Source organism: Cimex lectularius, unplaced genomic scaffold (assembly GCF_000648675.2).
Source record: "Cimex lectularius strain Harlan isolate CLEC.00 unplaced genomic scaffold, Clec_2.1 scaffold24, whole genome shotgun sequence".
Taxonomy (NCBI): domain Eukaryota; kingdom Metazoa; phylum Arthropoda; class Insecta; order Hemiptera; family Cimicidae; genus Cimex; species Cimex lectularius.
In genome coordinates, this window is record NW_019392666.1 from 1,459,071 (window position 1) to 1,477,059 (window position 17,989).

General features: G+C 34.7%; 2 protein-coding genes across 5 annotated transcripts; both read left to right on the top strand.

Annotated features, from left to right (window-relative positions):
- Positions 1-232: 232 nt before the first annotated feature.
- Positions 233-6,943, top strand: LOC106660862 (ATP-dependent RNA helicase vasa-like). The gene is made up of 10 exons (XM_014383864.2): positions 233-452; positions 3,304-3,464; positions 3,524-3,709; positions 3,764-3,985; positions 4,045-4,221; positions 4,277-4,478; positions 4,548-4,745; positions 5,461-5,633; positions 6,415-6,519; positions 6,774-6,943. The coding sequence occupies exons 1-10, from the start codon at positions 446-448 to the stop codon at positions 6,882-6,884; spliced, it is 1,542 nt and encodes a 513-aa protein (XP_014239350.1). The 5' UTR covers positions 233-445; the 3' UTR covers positions 6,885-6,943.
- Positions 6,944-9,664: 2,721 nt separating this feature from the next.
- On the top strand, positions 9,665-17,856 carry LOC106660846 (probable histone-binding protein Caf1). 4 transcript variants are annotated; one of them, XM_014383831.1, is made up of 7 exons: positions 9,665-10,046; positions 14,160-14,453; positions 14,557-14,761; positions 16,424-16,601; positions 16,667-17,074; positions 17,161-17,259; positions 17,328-17,856. In XM_014383831.1, the coding sequence occupies exons 1-7, from the start codon at positions 10,028-10,030 to the stop codon at positions 17,412-17,414; spliced, it is 1,290 nt and encodes a 429-aa protein (XP_014239317.1). In that variant the 5' UTR covers positions 9,665-10,027; the 3' UTR covers positions 17,415-17,856. The 4 variants fall into 4 exon arrangements, with proteins under 4 accessions (XP_014239317.1, XP_014239314.1, XP_014239316.1 ...); XM_014383828.2 differs by having other exon boundaries at positions 9,851-10,046; positions 14,139-14,453; XM_014383830.2 differs by lacking the exon at positions 9,665-10,046 and adding an exon at positions 13,649-13,752 and having other exon boundaries at positions 14,139-14,453.
- Positions 17,857-17,989: the final 133 nt, after the last annotated feature.

A 17,989-nucleotide genomic window follows, 5' to 3' on the forward strand; every position in this document is an offset into this window, starting at 1 on the left:
CCCGGTCGAAATCCTAGAATAAAAATAATTAAAAATTATTAAACAATCGTTTCCAGTAAAAAAAATAGATAACAGCGAACAATAGTTTATTGGTTATTATTACTTTATGTGCGAACGAGAATATGTAAATATGCGATAGGACTTCGTTAATTGTATAATTATTGCAGAAGGCGTTTTCTTTGTTTGGCGGGTTGAATTCTCGGAAGTCGTACGTCTGCGGTCCGCGCACTGCAGAATGCGCAGCCGATATCCATCGCGCTTGCGCCTCTCCAGGCTCTCCTGCTTACCGCGTGCAACCGGCAACGTGCTCTATTACAAACGGCAACAGCTTCACCGCATTATCTCTCGTCCTTTTTCTCCCGCGATTTAAAACCGTTCAAATTTCCCAAGTTGATTTAATTGAAAGGATTTCTGAGCATTTAACCTGTTGAATACTCGAGCGAAGATGTCAGGTAAGGCAAAGTTTTCAGTCAAATGTAAAATCAAAAGGATCGGGAAGAAGGATTTGTCGAAACTGTCGTGTCGCGACACGATCTACCAATTGAATTTGGTCATTTTTTTAGAAATTTGGGGATCATCGGTATTTTCTTTTTCCTTCCTATAGTTAAGGTGGAAATTTTTTTTTTATTTTGGTACAAAATTATTAAGGTTAACATGCTTGATTACAATGTAATTGTGTGGCTGATGGAATAAATCGTTTGGCAGAATTCTTGACACATTTGCTCTTGAGATGTTTGAATTTATTAGGTGAATTGTAGTTGCTATTTGCGCTTAGAAGTGAATTGAGGGACAGTCGCGAACCCGACTTGCGTCCGGCCGAAACGTAAGTCCGCACGGACTTAATGTTTCGACGAGACATAATTGATTCGATAATCACGTTATGAATGTTTATATCATTGTCTAATAATAATACAATTATTATATATAACAAAACATACCCTTTTAAAAAACAGGTATTTACAGTAATGGAATATCCGTCTGCTTGGAGTCGAGATTACTGATAAAATATTGATAAAAGATAATAAAATAGCCAATAAAATACAAATATTCTCGGTATTTTATAACATAATTAGAAAGAAAAAATAATCTGGTGAATGCAGAACAAAATATATTTATATACCATTAATTAAGTAAAAATTTCTTCAAATAAATCAAAAATTATTGTACCAGTTTCCAGTGGTAAAACCAGGCATGACGAGCGTATTTTATTAGCTGCAGGCTTGCTCATTTAAAAGTTAGACTAGGCTTTCTTCCGAGAGCATAGCACTACCCAAATATGAAGCACGCATCTCTGACAAAATGGTACATTTAGCTAAAAAGTGCACGATGGTTTCCTTTTCGCTTGTATTGCTCAGAGTATCCCTCTGGCAACCTGTCAAGGGGGTAGAGTTAAGGAACAGAAGTCCACCTCGGAGGTTGAAGAGCCAGCAGAGATCCCTCAGTTTTAGTGTTCTTCCATGATTCTCATTCATCAAGCAGAACACGTCGAGATTTCAGTAAGCTTCTTGTACAAAAGGTGTGTCTCTGTTGTTAGCGTTTGCTCCAAAAACCTCTTGTTATTGCTAGACCTTATATTGGAAAGAATGCACTGGAATTCTGCCATCCATTCAGAAATGTTGTCTCGAGTGAATTGGAAAAAAAGATGGAATCTCTCTGACTGACAAGGAACTCCATTGCTTGCTTTTGCCAGAAAATATTTTTATTTATTATCTCCTGAGTTGTAATTTTCGTGTAACGGTGACCAGGGAGTTTTAAGGTTTTGTATACTTGTTTAAAATGGAGCTTTAAGATTAGAACGACTTATTTACTCATAAATTGAAATTGCCAGCCAGTTTCACAAGAATGCAACAGTTGGTACCAAAAACATTTGCGATGTTTATCCAAGTGATTAAATATTTTCTTTGGTGATTGATCAGCCTTCTCAGTTTAAGTATTTTTCTTTTCAATAGGTAGATTTGAGTACTCTTGGTTCTTCGTTATCTACACATGTATCTGTTCACAAAGTAAAACGATTTTTTCGAAGTCCTGATGAAGGTGATATGTTCTGCCGAAAGCTCGACAAGAAAATAAATGTTGTTTCTGTCTTCCTGGTCTCATCCCTAATCTACCTATTGAAAAGGAAAATATTTATCCAATTGTATAAGACGTTGATAAATGCCGAAGGTGGTTTATGAAGTTCAAATCTGGTAATTTTGATCAAGAAGACCAACTTTACACGACATGTTAAAAGCGGAAGCAGAAGCAAATCCGTGTCAGACAATTGAGAAATTCTCACTCTTAACCAACCTTGGTCCATTATCCAAGAACGTTTGCATCTAATTGGTAAAAGTAAATAGAGCAGGTGTTTTGGGTCCCGCATAATCTGTTGAATTTAGGTGCTGGTTCTTGCAACTAGGACAAGAAAAACCGCAAGCAAGATCCTATACCAAGGAGCCGCTGGCAAAACTATGGAGGCTGATTAACAACTTGAATCTTGCCAGTGAGTTATAAAAAATGGAAGCACAATCGAAGTGCAGTAGACCTTGTGGCCGCCTCTTTTATCCCTATCCCTTTAACTGTCCGAAGAAAACAACTAACTGGTCCACATGCAGTTTACTGCTTCAACGGCACAATACAGAAGTGTTTTTTCTTTGATCACTGGAGATGAAAAATGAGTTCTTATATGTTAACCCAAATTGCAAAAGGTAGTAGCTTTCTATGAACGAATCGCCACGCAATAAGCTAAGCCAAGTTTACACCCCAAAAAGGCGCTTTTGTGTTCGGTGTAGTATTCGCAGGGTCTTTCATTTTAAAGTGCTGAAACCTGGGCAAGTTGTGATTGCAGACCTTTTACTTTGAACAGTTAGATTGAGTAAATCAGTCATTAATTGAAGAGTGCCAACCGATAGTCAACAGAAAAGGCTTTATTCTACACAAGATAGACATGGTAGAAGGTAGTGCTTCATCCTTCATACTCACCCGGGATTATGCCATCTGGTATCCATTTATTCCAATTGCTATATCTATTTTCTAAGTGGCAAAAAATTTGAAAATTTGCATGATGTCCAAAATGCCATCTCTAGATATTTTGTTCAAAAACCTCCATTGAAAATTTGTGCACTAGATAGCAAAATGTTGATAACGAGGGTTATTACATCAATAATTAAAAATTTATCTGTTTGAATTTAATATAAACGACATTACTTTCTGGTCCCCAACACTAATTGAAGTTATTGGCTGTAGTCTGCATATGCATGACAGGATGTAGTGATTATTTCTTACATTAAATTATGTAATCGATAAACTTGGTTTGTTATGCCGTAGATAGTGAATTTGAAAACAGAGATACAAATACAGGACACGAAAAGGAAAAACCTAAGGAAAGATATATTCCTCCAGAGCCAAGTGACGATCAAGAGGTTTTGTTCGGAGGAGGTATCTCATCCGGTATCAATTTTGATAAATTTGACAATATTTCAGTGAAAGTAAGCCAAACCCAACGAATATTTTCATTGTTCAATTTTTATTTTGACTTATTTCCTAGGTGAGCGGTGAAGATGTCGTACAACCGGTAAACAGTTTTGAAGAGTGTCAGTTCCGACATTTGGTGGCAGATAACCTGAAGAAATCTGGCTATAAAAAACCCACGCCGATCCAAAAGTATGCTTTCCCCTCTATTATGAAGGGGAGAGATTTAATGGCATGTGCACAAACCGGGTCTGGAAAAACTGTAAGTGGTGTTGTTTTTTAGCTGATTGAGATGATGGCAATTTGTTTTTTCCAGGCTGCTTTCCTTGTGCCTATTATTAACTCTTTATTAGCAGAAGGATGTGAACCGATTGTTTCGAATGAATTTGTCGAGCCTCAGGCTGTTATTATTAGCCCTGTGAGAGAACTGACAATTCAGATTTTCACAGAGGCTCGTAAGTTTGCTCATGGATCCACTATTAAATGTGCGATCGCGTATGGTGGCACTGTCGCCATTCACCAAGCACAAAAATTGATGGTAAGAACAATAATTGAAAATTACAGTCTAAAGGCTTGATTTGAATTTATTATTTTCAGAGGGGATGTCATATTTTAGTGGCTACCCCGGGTAGAATCAATGATTTTGTAGAAAAAGGAAGGGTTTCATTTGCTTCTGTACGGTTTTTTGTACTCGATGAGGCTGATAGAATGCTAGATATGGGTTTTCTTCCAGCAATAGAAAAAATGTTGGAACATCCTACAATGGTGCCTGTGGTAAGTTAATGTTTTTGCAAGATAATTGTGGAAAACTAACATAATAATGTAATAGGGGCAGAGACAAACACTTATGTTTTCTGCAACATTTCCTGAAGATATTCAGAGACTTGCTTCTAAATATCTTAATAATTACTTGTTCATTGCTGTTGGCATTGTTGGTGGAGCTTGTTCTGACGTTGAACAAGTAATTTATGAGGTGAGCAAATTTGAAAAGAAAGCGAAGCTAGTTGAAATTCTCAGAACGTTTGAGGGAGGTGAGGGATATAAAACACTAGTAAAAAAAAATATCATTGTTAAAAAATAAATTGTTTTCATAATTTCAGAAAAGCAGCTTGCCCTTGTATTTGTCGAGCAGAAAAGGACTGCTGATTTTATTGCAGCGTACCTTTCTGAAAATAATTTTCCTACTACAAGTATTCATGGTGATAGGCTGCAAAGTCAACGAGAACAAGCATTGTGTGATTTCAAATCTGGTTACATGCCAACATTAGTTGCCACAGCTGTTGCTGCCAGAGGCTTGGGTAACAAACTGATAATTATTTTTATTAAATAACACTGGATTCATTGTGGTTTGAATAAGTAATACTTTTAAATATATACGTACTATTTTTCTTACAATCCGGTATACATTGTTTATAATCTTATTAAATGGCGTGTTACTAAATAATAATGTAACACATGTTTCTTACTGCATTGATTTCTACAGAGTCAGCAAAAATTTTGATTGTTTTCTTCAAAAAATTGTAAAAAAATTCAAAAAGATCAAATTGAAAAACAGTCTTCACTCTTTCACTGTCAAAGTGATACTCAAGGCCAATGACACTGATTTGATTCCAAAAGTAATCCCTAACTCTAAAAAGAAGCATCCAAAATAGTGATTTTCTGGAAAAGGTGCGTCATTCCAGAATGTAACCAACATAGTTATTGGCCTGAGGTGGTAGCATTAAATGTTACTATAACTTTCTAGCTCTAATTATAAATTTTTTAAGCATCCATCTTTAACTGTAAAAAGTAAAACAAAGGTGTCTCAAATAGTTACTTTTTTGCCTCAAATGCTGATTGTTTTCATTTTTCACATACTAAATAAACATCAGTTATATATTTAAAACTATTTTTCTTTGCTATTTATTCAATCATAAAGCAAACAATAGAATTCACTTTAAATTATGTTCTGGTTATTACATATATACCAATAGATACCCTAATAGCTCTTATACAAATAATTACTTGTTTCAGATATAAAAAATGTTACTCATGTTATTAATTATGACATGCCCAAAACTGTCGACGAATATGTACATAGGATTGGTCGAACTGGACGGGTTGGAAACAGGGGCAAAGCAACATCTTTCTATGATGCATCATTTGACTTTCCCATTGCAAAAGATTTGATCAAAATTCTTCAACAAGTATGTTTTATATTGATATTTATTTTATTTATGTATTAATTTAATGATTATTTGGAGATCGTGAGATGCGGTCTAGTGTGACGTAGGTTTTAGAAAAACATTTTCTTTATCGTGCCAACGTTCAATCTTTATTGAAATCATCTTCAGAGCTTGGGATTTATAAATATTGTTAAAATTTTACAAATACATGTAGGATGTGGAAATATTGAGAAAATTGAATTAATATTATTTTAATTCCCTAATTTCGTGGTCCGCTTGACCAATTAATACATTACAATTAATTAAGGTTTTTAGTTGAGATGAAAAAAAGAATGAAAAATGGCAAAAAGGAGGGGCAAAACTCATAAGGTGGGGTTGCGATATGAAGTTGATATCCGAGTGGACCGAGGTCACGATAGCTCAAGTGGTAGAGCAGCGGCGTATCTAGCTGAAGATCGTGGGTTCGAATCCCGCTCGTGCCATTAGCTTTTTTCCATCTCAACTAAAAACCTTCATTAATAGTATTATTTTAATATTAAATTAATACTAATAATGAAAATGACATTTCACACGCCACATTCACATTATATACGCACTCAAAGACAACAAAACTGGACACTAGATCTATTTTGTTGTTTATTAAAAAATATTTAATTACAATGGTTTTAAAGAAAATTCTCTAGAAAATCATTTAGTGATAGATTAAATTTTAACTAATAATTATTGCCTAATTTTACAGTCAATGTGTTATTAAGAGCAAAACCAGGTAATAAATTTATTTTTTATTTTTATTTTTTTTTAGTGTGGTCAAGAAGTACCGTGCTTTCTTTCGGACAGTGCTCCAACTAGTGGTGGATTTTTTAGAGGCAGAGAATGCCAAGCATATGGTGGAAAGGATGCTAGAAAGGTAGAAATGATGAATGGTGGAGTGAGCGCGGTGTTCAATCCTTTTTAAAAAGATAGTTCCTACTTACAGTAAGTTGTTTTTAACAATCCGGATTTCGAGCTTTTAGCTCATCAGGTTGAAGGAGTTCTACAACCACGTCTCTCGACATGAATTGCAAAAGTAGGAACTATCTTTTTAAAAAGGATTGCTAGAAAGTTGTCTTGTATAAAAAAAGGTTATATAAATATATGACACTGATTTTGTTTTGCTTCTAGTTTAACAATCGTAATGAGGAAAATGACAATGATGATAATGGCTTTGAGAACGACAATCAACACAGCAATAGCTTTGAGCCTGCTGCACAAGAAGAGGAAGAATGTTGGTGATTTTCAAGCATCTTGACATTTTTCCTCTTGGACATATATTTTGAAAGGCATTCATTTTGTTTTATTTTCATAAGAGAATTACGATAAATTTCTCAAATTTTGAAGGCTATTTTTACTTTGTCTTCATATTTCATGTGATATTATTTTTATACTTAAGAGTCAATTACTATTATGAGGTTATTGTAGCAAAATGTTACTCTTTTATTGAATTTGTTTTGTTTCTTTTCAATATAAAATAAAGACACTTGTTTTTAATCGACAGTTATTTATAATACCAAGAACAAGATATTTCAACAAATAATTTGGAGCTGATGGTGGCCACAATGGCTAAGGTGTTGACAGGCGTTCATCACTGTAAGGTAAAGGTCCTGGAGTTCAGGGCCGCTGGAACAAACTTGATAATATTTTCTTTGGTGATTGATCAGCCTTCTCATTAAATATTTTTCTTTTCAATAGGTAGATTGGGGATGAGGTCAGGAAGACAGAAACATTTATTTTCTTGTCAATAAATATTGTTTCTGCCTTCCTGGCCTCATCCCCAATCTACCAATTGAAAAGAAAAATATACTTGATAATGATGAAAGTAGACTAGGAAGTGGGTGTTTATATTCTGTAAGCACTGCAGCCTTCTGGGTTATTGTACTTTTTTATATTCTTGGTTCAGTCTGTTAATATGATACTTCCTTTAACACATTTGTTATGACACTCCTGAAATATAGAATTTTTTACAGTTTGGAAATCTTGTATTTAGGTTCATAAATCCATAATTACAATTTTGTTTAAAAAATTGCCTATACATAAACTATGGACAATGGCTTTGCCCCTCCCTTTGTTTTAATTGCCCTCATACCCTCATAAAAAAAATAGCAAGCACCACCATGGGGGTCCCAATGAAGCAAGGATTGTTAGATACATTTATTGAATTGTCAGCAACAAAACAATTTTTCCTCTTTTTGGCATATGTTACCCACAGTCTAAACGGTTCTCTTCGTTTGTAATGGAAAACCAGGTTTTGTCATATCGAAAGCTTTTATAAATGGTTTTGGAAACTTTCTGACTAGATCCCAATGAGGTGACTGTTCGATGTGAGGACCATGTGACATTTTTCACTTTAGAGGGATCAGATTCTTATTTTGGAATTTTCGAACTTACAAATCTATCCACATTTTCTGCTGTAAGTAATTTTTCATTCAAGATAGCAAATGCATATGCGAATCGTCTCTTTTGTAAGTCAAGTGTACTTATGTAAGCACAGACAAAATTTCTTTCCAAATACAATTTCCAATATCTTTCAATAACGCTAGACACTTGATAAAAACAAATGTAGGAATATGGGAAGTGGTTGAATCAGGGGGAAATGACGTGAGGAATCTTTATTTCAGGCTAATTGGGATTGCATGACATGGTTATGAACAATTCAGGACTGATGTTACCAGTGGCCGTCACATCATGATATAACTGTTGTATTTTTTGAGGACTTTGAATGAAGATGGAAGAACTTTTCCCAATCAGAATCTCCCTAAGATCGTGCTATTTTGTACTTGATACATTAAGCCTTGCATATGTTAGTCTGTAATTTACCTTGGTTATTCTTAACATAGAACAATGGACGTACATATATATTCTTATTTACCTACCATTCAGTCAGTTAGGGTGGTGGAGTACTCAATATTCTTCCGTTACATCTACTGTACAACTAACCTAATTGAGAATCAATGAGGTGCTCAATATTCTGCTATAGGACCTTTCATGCTACACTGCTACACATTCACACCGATACGTATATTCATTTTCGATATAGCCAAGTACACAAAACTATCAGTACTAAATGCAGTAAAAAAAAGAGCTATGTGACCTTTACAAATCAGATCAGAAAACCCATATACCAAATGATGTGCTCTAGCACGATTCTCATGTTGGATAGCATTCTTCACTATTAGGAGCTAAGGAATGGCCCCATTTAATTAAGTTGGACACATCGAGCAGCTTTTCTCTACATGCCGGATACATACACAGGTCTTTGGGATGTACAATGTAACCATAGAAGAAATTCAACCAATGAAACCGTGCCTACTAATCAAATTCCTTGATGAACTAGGACTCACCGGTGTGCTACAGGCACAGAACGGGGGAGATAACAGCTCTTAAAGGGCGCAGTATAATACACACCCCGACTAATACATTTACATTGACAAGTACACATATACACAGGCTTTGGCCCAAAAGTAAATGTGCTTGTTAACATTGCATGTCTATTCTTAATTGTGTAAGGATCTTTCCTCTACACGTCAGGTCGTTCAAAGGCCACCCACTAACATCAGCAGAGTGATTTGGCCCACTGTCACTTTCTTTTAATTGTTTTTTTTATTGTATTTTTAGTTCAGAGGGCAGGATCACATGGCTAAGTCTGGAGGTTGGGAGATTCCAGCCTGCTGCCTTGCCCACCTTTGTGTCGAGGTACTTAGACCACGTTTGTTTTTCTTCGATACTCCAGTAAATAGTGTATCTCAAACAAGAGCCCAATGAGAGGGTCAACAGGGCGATATTATATATATATATATANTAATTATTATTATTGTTATATCTCTCATATTATATTTTAATTATACTGCCGGAATGCTAACTCCCGGGGAGGGTGATTTCTCGAGGTTTGTCGGTAATTTTTTGTAGATTACAATCTGGTGATAAGCTCAACTCTGATCGTGTATGTATATGTGTACATGTAAGGATTTGAGCTTTTATAAATCCAAATTCAGAGTTAATCCGCGCACGTTGGATGTGGAGATAGCGTGGCAATCGTTTTGTTCCTTTTCGGTTGACAATTTTTGTCAAATTGGTCTAAAATAAAAAAAAAGTTCTGTTTAAAAAAGTTAAGTGAACTTTAATGCAATGTATTAAAACAGAGCTTTTTCTTTTTAACCTCGACTTGCTTGGAGTTGCGGCGATCCGCGGGCGGGTGAGTGGCCGTGGCCCGGTCCCCTCTGCCCGCTGCCGCCATTAATCCGCCACCGGCTCAGAGGCTACGTCCGACTGATCTCACGAACGGGTTTCTCCCTCGTCCATTTTTCCACCGACGGACCGCCTCGTTGGCCAATTCTGCACTGCCCGAATTCTCGTCGTATCTTCGGGAACAAACCATTAAAATGGGAGACAAGGAGCCAGGTATGTCGTCCAATTTCAACGGCGTTGCCGACAACGTAAACAAACGGGTTTCGCCCGGCGGTTATCCGCCCGTCCAGCGTGCACATCAATCAACAGTTTGTCGAACGCTTTTCTCTTTGTTAAAACAAACAAAAAAAGGGCTTTTTAAAAAATCCGGGTTCACAATCGCCTGTTTCGTCTTAGTAAGCGGTAAAAACGGTGGTCTCGATCATTGTTTATGAGCGTCACTCCTCTTTCGATGTTGGACTCATAATTCGAATCCCTCTCAACCAAGCAGCCAGTCGCTTCTTTCATTAAATCCATGCTTGTTCCTGCACAAAAACGACCTTCCGTCTATCCAACAATCCAGTCAAATTTGTATTAAATTACATATTTTTATCAGTAATGAAAATCTAAAAGGCTGTTACAAAAATAAAACTAGTTTATTTCAAATTATCTAGCTTTCGTTTATACGTAATTTTCATTTATTAACTGTAATAATTTAAACTTTCGGTCATTTGTAAAGTAAAGTTATTTCTCTATTTTAATCATGAACCGCCTGCCCTCACTGGCTTTCTCTATCAGACGTGTTACTGTATTCAGCAGTCAGTATGTTGCAATAGATATTTATGTTGATGCTGGTTGTTGATCTGTGAGTTGGTCTGAACCGGCACCGGGTAATACCCAAAAGTAGTTCAGCATGAATTTACTGAGTCCATCACTCATCATCAACTCTAACATAGCTGTACAGGCTACGTTATTTAAAAGGTATGAGCCACGAGTGAAGACGGAATAAGTGACCCAGTGCTAGTTCAGCATTGGATAATTCTGTCAGTGTTGACCAATATTCCTTATTAACTGCATGCTGAGACATGCTGGAATCTTAGGCTGATGGCAATGATATGGCTAAATTTAGATAAGAATTTGTATAATTTTTGTAAATAACCATTAATTATTAAATTCAAGCTGCATAGCATCAACATTTTTTTGTAAATATTATTTATCCGTTTTTTTTTTCTAAAATAGAATTTAGAATTGTCATATTGTTTTACGGGGTCAATGTTTTTTTATTATATTAATGTTAGGCAATAAAAAATTATTTACTTTCTGTAATAAATAAATTTATTTTTATCTAACTTCATATAGACTTCATAGTATAGTTGGTAAATCATAAAAAAAAAAAAAATACAGTAGAGGTTTTAACTTCAACACTCTCATAAATTGGAAGCTAAACGAATTTTTTTTGACAAAAATTATGACACTGTATAAATCACAACCACGATGTACAACATGTTTGTATTTATATGGGACTTGGCCAGTTTGTACCACTGTCGTGGCTATTTTTCACATGCTATCTTTTACAATGTGAATAATAAAGTGGTCCAGAAGAAATAAAAGAAAAAAGTAGATTTCTTTTTAAATAATACTTATACATTTATGCTTGTTAGGACATTTATATACTTTTGCATAACTTAATTATATAAATTAATAAATTATACTATTTTAATTTATTAAATAAACTTAGTTTTTTTTAATTTTTAGCTGGTTTAATTATCTATAATATTGGGTGGTACAAAATTAATTTAGGTTTTGAAAATGTGTTTTATTTTCGCAGGTGCTTTTCATGTAAACAAAGCTAAATTCTCAAATCTAATTTATGGATTTTAATAAATACTTTTAACTGTTATCTTTCATACAAACCATTTTAGTTTATAATAGTGTTAATAATTTGTTAATAATAATAATTTAGTGTAACAATTTATAAGAGTGAGGACCTGCAAAATTAAATATTTCAAAACTATATTTTTGTTAAATTTATTTAAAAGCAAAGTGTGGCCCAAACCGGATTACATTAATAGTTTGGGGGTAGGGAAACATTAGCGAATGCTTGGTGAAGCGATGGTTTCAGAGATTTTGATTTCAAAGACAGGGAAGGTCTCGGTAGGCCTTTTATTGTGGAAGACGACCAACTCAAAATGTTGATTGAAGAAAATTGACGTAAGACTACACAGGAAATTGTGGAAGAGCTTAGTTATGACTAATCAACCGTTGTTTGCCATCTGGAACAAATTGGTAAAGTAAAGAAGCTCGACAAATGATCCATTTCTCAATCGGATCATCATGTGCAATGAGAAATGGATTGTGTACAATCACAGGAAGCGTACAGGTCAGTGGTTGGACAAGGATGAAACGCCAAAACATTTACTGAAACCAAATCTGTACAAAAAAGTTATGGTGACTGGTGAGTTACTGCTGAAATTATTCTCTATAATTTCCTGAATTATGGTTAAACTATTAGAGAAATGTTGTCAAAAAATTGACAAAATGCATGGGGAACTGCAACGTCTTCGACGAGCATTGGTAAACTATAAGGGGCCGATAATTCTTCACAATAACGCCTGGCCACATGTCGCAATGTGGAACCTTTACGATAGGATACCTTACCACACCTTCCATATTCACCTGACTTCTTGCCTGTAGACACTTTTTTAGGCATTCTGATCACTTTTTGAGGGATACAATTTTTAGAGATCACGGTGAAGCCGAAAACACCTTTCAAGACTTTATTGTGTGTTGAAATAAAGATATTTTACGTCAGCAGAATAAAAGTGCTTATTACACATTGGGAAAGATGTATAGATTGGATAGAAAATATTTTTGAATAAATTTTCTTTATTTTTATAAAAATTAAAAATAGTTTTGACTGCCTTTTCAAAACCTACATTACTTTTGCACCAGCCCAATATAAAAATTTATGTTGTGTATTTTTTATATTTTTCCAGCCATTTAAACGCTGTTAACTGGCTGGAAAACTTGGAAAAAATAAATAATATAAATGATACTATATTAAAACGGCTAAGTAACTGTAGTTACTTAAAAAGTCAAAACAGAAAAAAAACAAAATTAACACAGCACAATGGAAATGCTTCTGCGGTTTAATTTTTTTTTTTTTTTTTTTTTTTTTTTTGCGTTATGAATTATGCATATTAGCCATGTGACAAATTCGTATATGTGTGTTCAAATTTGGGGGGTTATTGGGAAAAAAGGGCCAGGGGCAACGGTGGGAATCGAACCCACGACCGCGGCGTGAGAGTCTCTCATGCTAACCACTCGGCTACCGCGGTCCCCTAGTGATGCTTGTTTATTAAAAAATCGTACATTGGGGCACTCGTATCTCAAGGTACCACTAAGGAACTACTCCAATTTTTAGTTCCTTCTAATAATATTAATCTATATAAGTTTATAAAATGTAGTAATATGTTGCATCGTCAGTTTAAATTGAGATGGAATTTTGTTTTTCAAATAGTGACTCTGTATAATTTCTCACGTTTACTCACATTCCACTGATTTGCCATATCATTAGCCAGTTTAGAGTTAGTAAGAGATAAACAAAAGCCTAGAATACCATGTGATAAACTTCAATTTATAAAATTTAATAAGATTGAATAAAAAAACGAAAAACAGGGCTTAAGTACAAGTTAGGATCTGAAAGAAAATGACTTCACTCATTATCAAAAACAATTGTGTTTCTTATGACGCTGTGTTCAAATATTGATTATTATCATCTACAATTTGCTCTTGCTAGATGATAAGATAATACAGTTTGTGTTTTAATTTTCTCTTCTCTCTCTCTTTCTCTGTCTTCAGCAATACAATCTTACTCTTACACAACTCCGATCTGTATATTAAGTCATATTTGAACCTCCTGTAGTCTGAGAGATGACCAGTAAGGATACTTTTCTTTTGTGCCTTGTCTTAGCATAGTTGCATATTTTTTCTTGTTTATTTTCTTCTACATCGGGTGTATGTCAATCGAAATCTGTTATTTCATATATGTGTTATAACTGTTATCATTGTTTATGCTAGAGGTTTACATAAAAAAATCCATAACAACTTTGATATTAGCCAGCCTCATGTTAAATTGGATTTTAAGGTCAATTTTTTTATTGTATACAATAATATTACAGTAAACAAAGCTAAAAGTAATTCAAATACTGGGTATTTATTTTATGTTATGTTGTTTCTCTGCTTGCTTAAACAAAAGGTTTGCAATCATTGAAAAAACATGGTTCCATCCATGGGCTACCTGTTGCTTTTACTCCCACTATATAGACAATACTCATTCGATCGCAGAGACGTTTGACGACGCCGTCGAAGAAAGGGTGATCAATGAAGAGTACAAGATCTGGAAGAAGAACACCCCATTCCTGTATGACTTGGTGATGACTCACGCACTGGAATGGCCGTCGCTCACTGCCCAGTGGCTCCCCGACGTCACCCGGCCGGAGGCCAAGGACTATTCTATCCACAGGCTTATCCTCGGTACGCACACTTCCGACGAGCAGAATCATCTCTTGATTGCCAGTGTTCAGCTGCCAAATGAGGACGCGCAGTTTGATGCTTCTCATTTCGATAATGAAAAAGGAGGTACGCACTGAACAATACACTATATATATATTTTTTAAATTAAATTTTCTTTATTTACAAATTGCATACTTGTAAAATCACTTAATATTCAATTCTTTTTCAGAATTCGGCGGATTTGGATCTGTCTCGGCAAAAATTGAGATCGAAATCAAAATAAACCATGAAGGAGAAGTTAACAGAGCGAGGTACATGCCTCAGAACCCATGTGTCATCGCCACAAAAACGCCATCCAGTGATGTTCTTGTCTTTGATTATACAAAGCACCCATCCAAACCTGATCCTAGTGGAGAATGTCACCCAGATCTCAGGTAAATTAACGAAAATTTTTGTTTTATCTTATCAATTAGATTCCTGTTAAGAATAAATATAATTATACTTAATTTATTTTTTAAAATCTATAATGTGATTAATATTTTACTTTTATACCAAAAATCAGGGATAAGGCCAATAAAAAAAAATAAAATTTACTTTTATTTTAATAATAATTTACAAAGTTAACCTGTTAACTGTAGGCAAATTTTTCTGCCAATCTCCAGGTTTTTTTTCACGAAAATTATTTTTCAAGTACAAACCTTTACTTTTCTGTATAAACGAAGGAATTTTGTGTGTCTTGCAATTCATTTAAAGTAGGGTTAAGGGAGAATGTGGAGTGGAAGGAGCTTTGTCCAGGATTATTAACAAAAAAANTATATATATATTTTTTGGGGGACCACGGTATCCTAGTAGTTAGCATGATGGGAGACTATTAGCTTGTAGACCCTGTGGTCATGTGTTCGATTCCCACATTGCCTCTGGTTTTTTCATGATGCTTAGATCAAAGGGCCATTAAAAAAAAATCCTGAAGAAAAAGCTTTTAGCGATCAAAAAGCAGCCAAGTCAGAAAGTTCCTCATCAGTCGAGCATAGATTTTCCACATAGGTTGGAACGACCACAGGCTAAGATAAATGAAGCTACGGCGACCATCAGTTGGCATTCTTCGGGTCGATCCCCACTTTAGAAGACGCGGCAGATACAAAATATTATAATTTAAAGAGCAATATTCAGATAATATCAACAGTAATTACAGTTGTACCTTCCTCTCCTAAAGAATCTGCAAACAGATTACCATAAGCAAAAGCAGACTTTTAATGTATGTGTTCCCATCCAAATGAACTCACTAATCACATTACAACTCACAAAAAAAGATATAAAGTCAGACAAGAAAACTGAAAACAAGTTACCTAATCGTTCTGTGTAAATAGAAATGTTAACAGTATTAAAACTAACAAATGAACAAACAACACTAACTCTTCTGGTAACAACAAAACAGGAGATTAATTAAAAAAAAAAAAAAAGTACATAGTATGAAAGGTTACTAAAACAGCGTAGGATGTTTGGAGCCAATCATAGAGGTATCCCATCCATAGACAAATCATCTGCGCACAATCTCACAGGTTCACAATGCTTGGAATGGAACCAGGGTTTTCGCCAATCGATGCTTAAGCCTCTCTCCACAGTGAACATGTTAACAAATATAAACATCAGTTTACAATATTGAAACCTTTAGTTTTAAATATAATGAGATTTACAAGTTAAATCTACAGAGAAAGAGATCCTGCCACCCATTTAATTTATTTTTACATTAAATTTTCTTCTACCCGACCCTTAACATAATTTTTAAAAAAGAAACAGTAGAAAACTCATGTTTATGGGGTTACTGTGAACGCTAACCAGATTATCATGTTTAATGTTGTTTCTGGTTTTATGTGTTTTTGTGTTTGTTATTTGTGTTATTTTATCCACAATCGAAGATACCTTGAGGTGCAGAGAGGCAAATAGGATAAAGAAAAAATAAATTAACACAATTAAAACATGAGAAATACAAGAAAACAAAAGCAAAACAAGAGAGAGATGACCAATAGTTTGCCAGACCTAAAACATAAATAAAAAAATAAAAAAAATAAAATGTGTACATTTTATTTTGTATCCAGGTTGAGGGGACATCAAAAAGAAGGTTACGGTTTATCTTGGAATCCTAATTTAAATGGCTACCTTCTGAGTGCTTCTGATGATCACACTATCTGCCTATGGGACATTAATGCTACTCCAAAAGAAAATAGAATTATCGATGCTAAAACCATTTTTACCGGTCATACTGCGGTTGTTGAGGTAACATACATTCAATAACTATTCTTTTATTCACATTGTACATCTAAATAATTGATTATTTGTAGGATGTTGCCTGGCATCTCCTTCATGAGTCTTTGTTTGGATCAGTAGCCGATGACCAAAAGTTAATGATCTGGGATACGAGGTCAAACAACACCAGCAAGCCCAGTCACACTGTGGATGCGCACACCGCCGAAGTCAACTGCCTGTCCTTCAACCCTTACTCTGAGTTCATTCTGGCCACCGGAAGTGCTGACAAAACCGTAGCACTCTGGGACTTAAGGAATCTAAAGCTCAAATTACACTCGTTTGAGTCGCACAAGGATGAAATTTTCCAAGTACAATGGTCCCCCCACAACGAGACCATCCTAGCATCTTCTGGCACCGACAGACGACTCCACGTTTGGGATCTGAGTAAAATTGGAGAGGAACAGAGTGCTGAGGACGCTGAAGATGGTCCTCCTGAATTACTGGTTAGTTAAGATTTAATCTTTCTCGTGGTTGTATTTACCAGTTTATAAGTTAAAGTAAATTATAATAAATTATTTCAATTTTTTAGTTCATACATGGTGGACACACAGCTAAAATTTCTGATTTTTCATGGAATCCCAATGAACCCTGGGTCATCTGTTCCGTCTCAGAAGATAACATCATGCAGGTACTTATGCTTTTATTATTAAAAAAAAAAAAGTATCAGAAAGTTACGTACTTTTGTATTATTCCTAGGTTTGGCAAATGGCTGAGAATATTTATAATGATGAAGAACCCGATGCTCCATCAACGGATTTGGAAGCGTCTGGAGTACCCTCATAATTTGAATTGCTTCAAGTATTTAAAAGAAAATAATTTTAATCCCATTCTTAATTTCATGTACAGTTCAGTGTAATTTTACAATTGATTGATGTCATTATGTTTTTATTGGAAAGTTTAAAATGAAGCAAATATATGTTTTCAACAAATCAACGATTCGGATGCGAAATTGACTATCATTGATAGATGATTTTGTATTTTTGAAATAACTACTACTTTTGGAATGGATTGAGCTTGATTTGTTTTGAAAATAGGCTGGAATGGATTTGTAATTTAATATTAATTAAGCAGTAATGTAAGTTTAAGATGGTGCTGTGATGATTTTTAATTTTACACACCTTCTAAAATTGAAGTGAGAGACTGTTGTTATTTTTTTTTCCAGTTGTGTAGTATCCTTTAGACATTAAGTTTATTAGACTGTACCAATAAATTAATTTAAATTTTTCTCTCTTTTTCTATTCTGATCTGTTTAAATATGTGGTTGCTTTTTTTTTGCACATTATACAAATGTTCACTAAGTGTTGGCAACATACTTGAATATCACTGGATGAAAAAAATAAAACAATTGTTTTTATAAA